This window comes from Lactuca serriola, chromosome 9, assembly GCF_051521515.1.
Source record: "Lactuca serriola cultivar US96UC23 chromosome 9, Lser_US96UC23_V15, whole genome shotgun sequence".
Classification (NCBI taxonomy): Eukaryota; Viridiplantae; Streptophyta; class Magnoliopsida; order Asterales; family Asteraceae; genus Lactuca; species Lactuca serriola.
Window position 1 is genome coordinate 15,055,885 of NC_136416.1, and position 10,960 is coordinate 15,066,844.

Sequence of the window (10,960 nt, forward strand, 5' to 3'; positions counted from 1 at the left end):
GCACCACCAGAGATGCAGGAGTTGTCCTCTTAGATTTAGGAGTTGTTGGACAAGCAGTTTATCAAACCGAGTAGTTCACCCTGGGGAGCATCGATTATGTTTCTAAAGAAAAAGGATGGGTCTCATCGTATGTGCATAGACTACCATGAGTTGAACAAGCTGACAGTAAAAAATCATTACCTAGTCCCTAGGATTGATGACCTTTTTGATCAATTACATGGTGCATCCTGGTTCTCCAAGATTGATTTGAGGTCGGGATACCACCAGATGAGAGTCAGGGAGGAGGATGTAGACAAGACAATGTTCTGAAATCGTTATGGTCATTACGAGTTTGTGGTGATGTCGTTTGGGTTCACCAACGAACCAGAAACATTTATAGATTTGATGAATTAGGTACCCAAGTTGATGCTCGATTGGTCAGTTATTGTTTTCATTAATGATATACTGGTCTACGCCAAGACTAGGGAGCAACATGAGGATAATCTTAAATAGCTACTTTGAGTACTGAGATAGGAGAGGCTTTATGCCAAGTTCTCCAAGTGTGAGTTCTGGTTACGAGAGGTCTAGTTTCTGGGATATCTCATCAATCAGGAAGGGGTTATGGTCGATCCAGCCAAGATTAAGGTGGTGATGCAGTGGGAGGTTCTGAAGTCCCCATATGACATTCGGAGTTTTCTGGGTTTGGTTGGTTACTGTAGGAGATCTATTTAGAATTTCTCCAATACTATTGTTCCTCTGGCCCGCCTGACGAAGAAGAGTGTGGATTTCTGGTGGGGCCTGACCAGCAAGTTGCATTTGAGACTCTGAGGAGGAAGTATTGACCCTTCCAGAGGGAGTTGAGGATTTTGTAGTATTTTGTGATGCGTCAATCACGGGTTTAGGGGAGGTACTCATGCAACGGGGAGAGTCGTATCCTATGCATCTATGCATTTAAAATCTCATGAGGCTAGGTATCCAATGCACGATTTGGAGTTGGGGGGTGCTTGACGATTCTCACGTGTGTCAATGAATCTCATTTCTTGTAGCCGTGCCAGCTGTGTAGCATATAATTCTTTCGGAGGCACTGTTTATTTTATTTTATTTTATTTATAAAAAATGAAAAATATACGAGTTTGTTTATTTGTGAGATATGAATGATGATTGTGATAGATTAAATAATAGGTAAATAAGTTAGTTACCATTTGAATTGTTTGGCATCGTGAAGCCACCGGTTCGAAGCCCCCAAAAGATGTTCATAAGCATATAATCAATCCCATGTTGTCAATCACCTTCCCATACATTTTTTGCTATTGTTCCTTTATTCTTGTTTTTTGTTTTAACAAAACATTTTTTGTCTCCTACTTCAATCACCTTCCCATACATTTTTTGTCCCCTGCTTCAATCACCTTTAATTACCTACAGGTGTGGGGATAAAATGACCGGCAAACCAGCACTATTCCTAAGGATGGAGAAAACAAATACATATAAAAATAACCACAGAGATAAATATAAATTGTTTAAATGCTTCAATATAAATTGTATAATTTGTAGATTAGAAACATGGCATGAATAAGCCTAAGGCTAGGCTTAAGTGCAACTCTCTTAGCACTTGTGTAAGCCATTGATGTAGCAAATGTTGTTGCCCAAATTGTGCTTACATATACATTTTTATCAACACTCCATTATATTTTGTCGGGTTAATTATTCAAAAAATCAAATCTATCATTATATTGAATAAAAGTTAAAGTTTATAAATTAAACTAACCAATGTTGGTGAGCTTGTGGTTTGAGACCCAAGATTGCATGCCTTCCATTTGACCTGCATAATACTTCCAATTTTTTGCTTCATAATATATAATATGAATAAACGAAAAGTAGAATGACATTAATTTTTTTTTAACTGTTAGCAGGATGGACACGGGGCAAATAGACCAACTGTTTTCAAAGAGAAAATGGTCGATTATATATATGATGACATTAGGGACAAATGAAGTTGTAAGTAAAATTGCAATATGTCCACTCGAAGTAGTTATTGCATTCATTGTGAACACGGGAAAAATGGTCCAACTTTTGTACAATGTGAATAATAGCTAATAAAAAATGTCATTTACCGTGTTTTTAAGTATTCGATTGAATGTGAAATTTGCATATATGTTGTTAGCTGTTGAATGAACATGACAGCCTGTAATATTTATCGATCAAAAAAATCTGAAAAATTATGCATCTATGATACAAATATAGAGTGCAAAAATAAGAGGTTTTTGGAGAAGTAAAACATAGAAGATTGCATTGAGAAGCTTACATTTTCAATTTCTTCCTTCATATCTAATGAGACTTCAAACTTAGGAGGCACTTTAAGTAAAAGAGGTTGAAAGTCACGTGGACTCTCCAATTGACCACATGCAACCATCTGATGTAATCACCACTTCCTTCTAATTTCATGACCATTCACTTCTAATTTAAGTTCATCAATATATCACTCTTGACCATTTACCTCTAATTTTATATATTCAGTAACTTCCTTGTAATCTCTAATTTTTAAGGTAAATCTTAGTTTTAGTCGGATGACTAAGACAAATGTAAAATAAATCAATAAAAAGAAGATGACATTCAGTTACATGTTAAAAATGAATTAAGTTCAAATAAATTTAGGCAACATTAGGTTTACCGGCCATTTTGTGACACAAAAAAACTTTTGAATCATCTAATTTAGCCACTGAACTATTTTTTTTAGATTTTCATCATAATAGTTCGGTGGCTAAACCCAAAGTTAGTTATCTGAACAAATTCAGTAACAACACGGACTAAGAACAAAACATAAGAAACGAAAATGTTATCACACACCTCTCTATTGCATATATCATCCTCATCGCTCTCCTTTTTTTTTATTCCATTTCCTTATAATCTTCAAGGCCTTTTCTAAGGAAAGAACCAACACTCATAGTCCAAAATTTGTTCAGTTTCACTGAAATCTAACTAAAAAAAGTAGTAACCTGAGGATTAAGTGTGGTACGGTCATGCCATTCTCAGAAACAATCAACCAAATTGTCGAAAGTAATCAGAAACACCAATCAGTCTCGTAGTCGTGGGTGATGAAGTTTCGGTTCGCGTACTGTACAGGTATGGAATTAGCAAACGTCTAGAGGAAAATCGACAACTACAAAAAACTTTACTCTTATTAGAATAAATGACAATAAGACAATTACACATCTCTTATGCTTAACAAAATAGAAAGATCGAGTAAAATCTAACAAATGTGAACAAAAGTTGTCTAAAGGTACAACACAACATGTAGTAGGTCCACAAAAATCTGATTAATAAAACCGCAAAAATGAAATTACCTTTCTTTAATGTGGTTGAGTAGTGATGAAGTAGAAAATCGGATAGAACGTCTCCGTCGTTGGTTCAAACGGAGATAGACACAGAAGGAATTGCTTCTTGCAGGACTAATCGAGTGAGTATTGAATGCCGATTGTTGTGCGCAAGAATCCTTAACAACATCAGGTTCTGAGAACATTTGGTAATAAAGGTACAAAGATAATTAGGAATAAGGGATATATTCGATGACAAAACATTTGATATGTAACTACTAACCTGTTGACTTAAATTGGAAGCTTTACATGTATTAAATAAGCGAAAAATTGAACAATTGAAATTCGAATTTTCCATATTTCATATGGTTGAGCTAAGGAATTTCAGCTAAGTGGTATGATAATGATTTTCTGAGATTTAATTTGACTAATTTTATCAACCTTGCATCTCAATCCGACTCTAATATGTATGAACATTTTAATTAGAGCCAAAAGGTTAAAACATAAAATAAGAACACTTACACCATGTCAAACAGATAAGTCTTCCCATGTCGACATTGGAATGTATGTTATAAAAATAATAAATATATTAAAATCCCACAAAAACAAAAGTGAAACAAAATCAAAGGGCTATGAAAAGATTTTAACTTGAATGAAATCATCAACCAAAAATGGCAAATTGCAATCACATAAATCACTGTACACTACGTGAATTAGCGGCGACATCCTCAAAAATTAAAATCAAATAAGCAAGAAACATCAATAATCAAAACGAACCTAATTCTAAAAGGAAGAAAAAAAACAATATAAAGCCTAAATCATACAACTTTACAAAAAAAGTGGTTGAGTTTTACCTGAGAAGCTTTCCGGTGGGAAAGGTGGGTTGAATCTAGCTCCATAACTTGAGTAAGCCGCGAATGGTGAAGTTAGCATTTGGATTTGGTCTTCGACTAATCGATATTGACCGATGCCGATAGTGATGAGATAGACATGATTATCGTACATAGCAAATATGATATGTGCTTGTAAACATTACCTACTAACAACACACATATTCACAACACACAGAAGAAGGCAGAATTAAGGCATGAAATAAAAAGTTAAGAAACACGATCCCGACTTGTGATGCAGACGAAGACAATTGGAGGTGTATAAAGCAAAATCGATCAGTATGGTAACCGAATTTGCAAGGAGACACAAAATCGACATATCGACATACAAAGTAAGAATTATGGCATGAAATAAAACCGAAAGACGCAAAATCGAGGAAAAAGAAGCCAGAACCACTTCAAAAGCACATATATTACCTTATAACCGGCAAGCGGAAACAAAGTGACCTACAGAGGCTGTGGCGGAAGTTCAAGTACTTGAATGGCCAATCGGAACCCGCTGGATGGTCATCTGAGTCGTCCCGTCTGTAGATTGGAGAGGGGAAGAAAGCAAGAAACCCTAAGTTTCTTTGTTTGAAATCTTGGTAGGTCTGTTGGAATCAGTTGCCTCATCTGTATCGTTCCGTCTGTAGATTGGAGAAGAAAAACAAAAGCAACCTGATGTGATGAGTTTAGAGGGAGATGGAGAGCTTTCGAAAAGCGGTGAAATCCGAATATAGCTGGATGAGAAAGCGAGTGGGGTGGGGGGGGGGGGGGGAAGATAAGGCAGAACCGGTGGGGGAGACGTGGGAACGACACATATCAGTTCCATCCTTATCTTTACACCACTGTTAATAATTTAAGGGACCAAATTGCCAATACCACAAACTTTAGTGAAAAAAAATTTGAATCACTAAAAATATGAAAACTTATGGACCAGTTTTGCCAAAAAATCAAAATGTTCACTATTCATAAAGATGGTCATCTTTAATATATATATATATATATATATATATATATATATATATATATATATATATATATATATATATATATATATATATATATATATATATGAATGATTTATAAAACTAAAAGAAATGGATAAGAAAACATTTGTGGGTCCGGGTCGGGTCACCCACTAAAAAGGTCAAATTGGCAAATTGGCCAATTGGGGATACGTATAAATATGAAAACGAATCAGTTTGTAGTATATGCTTGTGCAGCAGAGAGAGATGGAGGGGAAGAAACCAGAAGGTTTGTCGGGTGAAGTAACGAATCAGCATCAATGTAATCTTCCGATGTCGGTCATCTCTTCGGCACTTTTATTCATCATTCGGGTTTTCCCCAAATCAATGATCGATCATCAACAGCGTTTTATCTTTGATTGTCTGCGTATTATCGAGAGAAAAAAAGTAAGTTCTTAATTACAGTACGCGTTAAGTTAATCTTTGATTGAGATTCACTGACTAACTTTTAGGGTTTACTATATAGAATCCGGCCTGAAACTTATAAGGGATTTCATATCCTTGATTATGTATGATTGCCTCTAACACGTAGTGTGTGGTATTGTACATTAGACATGGATTTTCCTGAAGTAAACATGAAATTACTTGGTGAACTTGAAGAAATGGGTTTCCCATTGGCTCGAGCAATGAGAGCACTTCATTATTCCGGTTTGTTCATTGGCTACTTTTTTGTTGCAGGATCTTTTTATAAAGTATTGCCATGTATTGGACTCGGACAATAGAACAAAACACCCAAAAAGATGTTTATTGCATTTTATTGTTAACATGAGCATAAAGTTTCTTTTGTGAAGGTAACTCTAGTTTACTGGATGCTATTAGTTGGATTGTTGATCATGAGGATGACCCTGAAATTGATCAAATGCCCTCGGTGCGATTCATTAGTTTTTTTTTTTTTTTTTTTTTTTTTTTTTTTTTTTTTTATAATTGTTACATTATTGAAAAAGATTTCATATCTTTATATTATTACTGTATTAATTGTGTTCTGATCCACCAGGTTCCATTAAGAATCGAAATTGAGGGTTCTGACTCTTCTTCTTCTGTATCAGAAGAAGTAAAGCTAAAAGCACAAAAACTAAGGTTTTTTCATGTCTTTTTTTGGTAAATGTTATTCTCCCATGATTGCTTGTTTTCTGTCTTGAATACCTCTGTTTATGCACAATTCAGAGATAAAGCACGCAAAAGGAAAAAGGAGGAAAATATGAAACTTGAACCAAGTAGAGAGAAGGTATTGTAGACATTCCCTTACCATGTCATTAAGGGATAAATGCAAGAAATAACAACATACTTTCATTTATTTGTATATCATAGCATCCTTACATCATTGTACTTCCAATTTTTTATTCTCATAAGGAATTGTACTTTGAAATTACTATTTGTTGCATTTAACTCTATTATTAACACATTTTGTTCCTCATTTGTTTTAGTTGTTTGTTTCTATAAACTCATATAAAGGAACATTTTTATCGCTTTCTTTTACATTTATAGGAAAGAATTCGGGCAGGAAAAGAACTTCAAGAGGCAAAGAGAATTGCAGAAGAAAACGAAAGAAAACGGTCTCTTTTCTAGAAACCCCAAACTGTTCCTTTTTTTTTTCTATATATATAAAAAAAATTGGTTTCTCTTAATGTATTTATATAAGCTTCTTTAATTACTTCATCGTACTCAGTTCTATAGCCTTGAGGAAAGCAGAGAAAGAGGAAGAAAATAGAGCACGTGAAAGAATCCGTCAGAAACTACACCAGGACAAGGTTGCTCCTGAAATAGCAACGTATTTTCATTGATTTGTTTGTTATAGTATCAATATTATACAAATAAAAAGCAACAGATTTTTACAAGTATTCTAATCTCATAAGAAAAAAGGTTGAAAGTACAATTCTAAGATTGGTAAATTTATAGTCAGTGTTCTTTATGCCTTAGGTGGAAAGAAGAGGGGGAATTCAAAGTCATGCTCATGCATCTCTGAAAACCACCATACCTGTGGTGCAAGAAAATAAGGTTAGCTTATGTATCGTGTTTTGATGTCTAATATTGTGAACAAGATGATGAATTTTTTTTATTATTGAAAATCAGATATCGCCTGCTGTTACTTCTACTAGAATCGGTGTTAATTCAACTACAAAGGTGGATCTCATGAGAGACTGTTTAAGGTTGCTCAGGCGAAACAATAAGGTACGTTTTAGTTTTACTAGTGTTACAGATATTTTGTTATAATTGAATAAGCTTTTTATTAAATTTGTTGCAAAAACAGGAAAATGATATGAGAGTGAAGAGAGCTTTTGAGACTCTTTTAGTTTATGTCAGAAATGTTGCAAGAAATCCCGATGAGGATAAATTCAGGAAGATCCGATTGAGTAATCCAGCTTTTAAGGTAATTGCTAGTGTGTGTGTGTGTGTGTATATATAGAAGTAAAAGTATGTTGCTATTATGTGTGTATAGAACTGAAATTACTACATTGCTATTGGTGATTGAAAAAACAGGAAAGAGTTGGGATATTTGAAGAAGGGGTTAAGTTTCTTGAGGTTTGTGGGTTCGAAAGAGTTGAAGGTGGTGAGTATTTGCTTCTTCCGAGAGGTGAAGTTGACATGACGGTGTTGAAATTTGCTGGAAATGAATTGCAGTCTGCTATAACAAATCCATATTTTGGACTTTTATCAACCGAAAAATAAGCGTGTAAATTCAACCATATGGTTATATAATAAAATGTTTCATTGATAAATAGTGAGGTTAAACCTCATATAAATAGGGATACATAAGAGACCTAATCTAAACCCTAATCATTAACACCCCCCGCAGTTTGATCGGGAGGGAGACGATTAAACTGGAAAAACAAAAACATAAAACATAACATAAATTAAGACAACAGCAGCGACAATGGCATAGCTAACGATGACGGCTAACAACAACTGCTCGTTGGAGAAGGAAAAAGAAGAAGCGGGAGTCAGCGGCGGTTCCTTTGTATAAGAAGAGAGGAGTGGCGGCAGCGATGATCATCAAGTCGACGGTAGAGGAGTCCAAAGAAAAGCAGAGAGATAGAAAGAGGGCCCGAGCTACGGCGGACGAAGCCTATTCCGACTGAATCAGAAAATAGATCTGAAGAAGAGGCGAGTTAAGGAGAAGGCAAAAAGCTTAGAGGCAAGAGCCATCCGACGAGGAGACATAAGCAAACGAGGCAGTAGAAGAAACCGATGTAAGAGCTCTAGTTTGGTGTCGGCGACTGTTTTATTATTTAGGAGGAAAACAAAAACAAACGAAGGGAATATGAAGCATAATGAAGGCACATCCGACGACACTATGAGAGAATGTCGTCGAGGTGGAGGGCGGCGGTAGCGGGTTGTGGTCAGCAGTAGGATTTTAACCTAGAGCTCGGATACCATGTTATATAATAAAATGCTTCATTGATAAATAGTAAGGTTAAACCTCATATAAATAGGGATACATAAGAGACTTAATCTAAACCCTAAAGGCCTTGGGTCTAAACCCTAATCACTAACACATACTTCCTTCCATAATAAGTCCCCATAAAGTATAAATAGATATTTTGATTAAAATTCTCACATTTATGTATCAAATCACATGTTAGGTAACTTTTTTTTTTATATATATATTTGTTTATTATGACATCCTGCTTAGGACACATTTCTTAGTGTCACATCCTTGGGGGCTACATTTGTTCAATCAAAGAATTAACAAATGCAGGAGAAATGCATCAAATATGTAGTACTTATTTATGGGGAACATTGTTTATGCTTGTACTTGCTCTACTGATTTGTCCAATCATTTGCTAAAGAAGAGCCACAAGTGCATAAACATAAATAAAAATACAAGAAAATTTTGTAGCCTCTTATTTTAAAATGAGCTTTCAAATTTTCTTGAGACTCTTCTAATTTATGTTAAAAAATACAAGAAAATTCATGAAGATTCCATTCACTTATACAACTTTTAATTCACTTATACAACTTTTAAGGGAAAGTACTTTGGTTTTTTTTTTGGAAAATTTCATATATATCATTATAAAACTATAAATTCACACACACATACACACACACATATATATATATATATATATATATATATATATATATATATATATATATATATATATATATATATATATATATATATATATAACGGTAAGGAGTGACTCTCTGAATTGAGAGGTCATGAGTTCAAATCTCGTTGGAGACATATGTGGTAATTTAGGAGTAGATTAGTTTGTCGTTCCAAAAAAATGATAATTAATATATTTAAAAATTCAAAACAATATCTTTAAGTTAAATTAATCTCTTCCATAATCAATTTTCTTATTCACAATATGGTTATTCATGAGATGATTATTTGTCGTTTAATATTCTACATAATCGATTAGCAAAACTCATTGATTACATATTAAAATTGTTAAACAATATGATTCATCTCCTACAATCAATTTACGAGCAGTGGCGGATCCAACTCGGAAGTCAAGTGAGGTGCATAGTTGACCGTTGACCGGTGTAAAAAAAACCAAAAATTCAGAATAACATTCAAACGTTTAACTAAATGTTATTTTACAATTGAAATCTACGAGGACACATAGCTAAGAAATGTTTGATGATACTTTCATTTGTAACCTTGGAAAATCCTTCTCGTTCAACCGCGCAATTACACAATCATTTAAAAATTCATCTGCAAATCCGACTTTACAACCTTCCTCACGGAAAAACACCTCTCCACTGTTGCGGTTGCAATCGACAAGACCAATGACAACTTCACTAACCAATAAATAAAAGGAAAGGAAAGAATCATCTTGGTTTCCACCATCACTTTCACAAGGTTGGATATACTATTCTAAGTAGCAAATCTTCCATCCTGTTGTATATGAGTCGGGTAAACTGAAAGTTCATGTAGAATATCCAACCTATCTTTATAGCTGAAATCATGTGGATAGAAATCGATCAACTTTCGTAACTTTGATGGGTCAACGTCACAAAAGAATCACGTGGATTCAAACTCGTCATACAAATAAGCAATTCAGAACTTACTTCATTAAAACGATCACCGAACTCTTGAATTTGCATATCTAAAACCATGTTGAAACACACACACACAAGAAAAACAAACTCGTAATAACGGCGATTGGAGATATTGGTATATTGTCTTCGGGCTCTTGGATTAACATAAAATTCCTCCATGTTTGGCGTTTGAATGTTATTATTCTCACAAAAAGAGGCGATATCCAATATAAGTGCATTAAATCCATCATTTCTCATCTTTTTTAACGTTGCACTTGTTGATTTCACCAGACTTATAGCATTCACGATATCTTGATCCTTTCTTTACGATACTAATTATGTGATCCCCAAAATTTTCAACATCAATTGCAACAGGAACACAAAATCAAATGATCGAAGATATATTCGAAGACCACTTGCTTGGCATTGACTAAAACTATTAAGGCACACATCTTCAATATATTCAAGCACCTCAATTATAGATGAAAACAAGCCAACCAAATGCGATAGAGTTTTGTAATGAGAATTCCAACATGTATCTTCGGCTCTAGTAAGAGAAAGTTCTTGGTTTAATCCACTTCAGGTTTCAATTTCACCACGACCGATGGCTTCTTCTAGTTTATCTTTTTGACTTTCGCACATCATATTTGTTCATTTACAAGAAGCACACACAACATTCATTAGAACAACTACCATATCAAAAAAGACTCCAACATCGTGATGTTTTTTTTGCAACCATCACAATGACCGGTTGAAGTTGGTGAGCAAAGCAGTGAACATAAAA

General features: G+C 34.4%; 1 protein-coding gene across 3 annotated transcripts; it reads left to right on the forward strand.

Annotated features, from left to right (window-relative positions):
* Positions 1–5,385: 5,385 nt before the first annotated feature.
* Positions 5,386–7,904, forward strand: LOC145076928 (uncharacterized). 3 transcript variants are annotated; one of them, XM_079022719.1, is made up of 11 exons: positions 5,386–5,574; positions 5,740–5,835; positions 5,979–6,055; positions 6,182–6,264; positions 6,352–6,412; positions 6,673–6,740; positions 6,854–6,935; positions 7,105–7,182; positions 7,258–7,356; positions 7,436–7,555; positions 7,666–7,904. In XM_079022719.1, the coding sequence occupies exons 2-11, from the start codon at positions 5,742–5,744 to the stop codon at positions 7,852–7,854; spliced, it is 951 nt and encodes a 316-aa protein (XP_078878845.1). In that variant the 5' UTR covers positions 5,386–5,574; positions 5,740–5,741; the 3' UTR covers positions 7,855–7,904. The 3 variants fall into 3 exon arrangements, with proteins under 3 accessions (XP_078878845.1, XP_078878846.1, XP_078878847.1); XM_079022720.1 differs by lacking the exon at positions 5,386–5,574 and having other exon boundaries at positions 5,721–5,835; XM_079022721.1 differs by lacking the exon at positions 5,386–5,574 and having other exon boundaries at positions 5,989–6,055.
* Positions 7,905–10,960: the final 3,056 nt, after the last annotated feature.

What these genes read in the sequence shown, in the direction of transcription:
- LOC145076928 (XM_079022719.1), top strand. Translation starts at nt 5,742, where the DNA reads ATGGATTTTCCTGAAGTAAACATGAAATTACTTGGTGAACTTGAAGAA. An exon ending in AAATTGATCAAATGCCCTCG is followed by an intron (nt 6,056 to 6,181) that starts GTGCGATTCATT and finishes CTGATCCACCAG; the next exon opens with GTTCCATTAAGAATCGAAAT. An exon ending in CTAAAAGCACAAAAACTAAG is followed by an intron (nt 6,265 to 6,351) that starts GTTTTTTCATGT and finishes TGCACAATTCAG; the next exon opens with AGATAAAGCACGCAAAAGGA.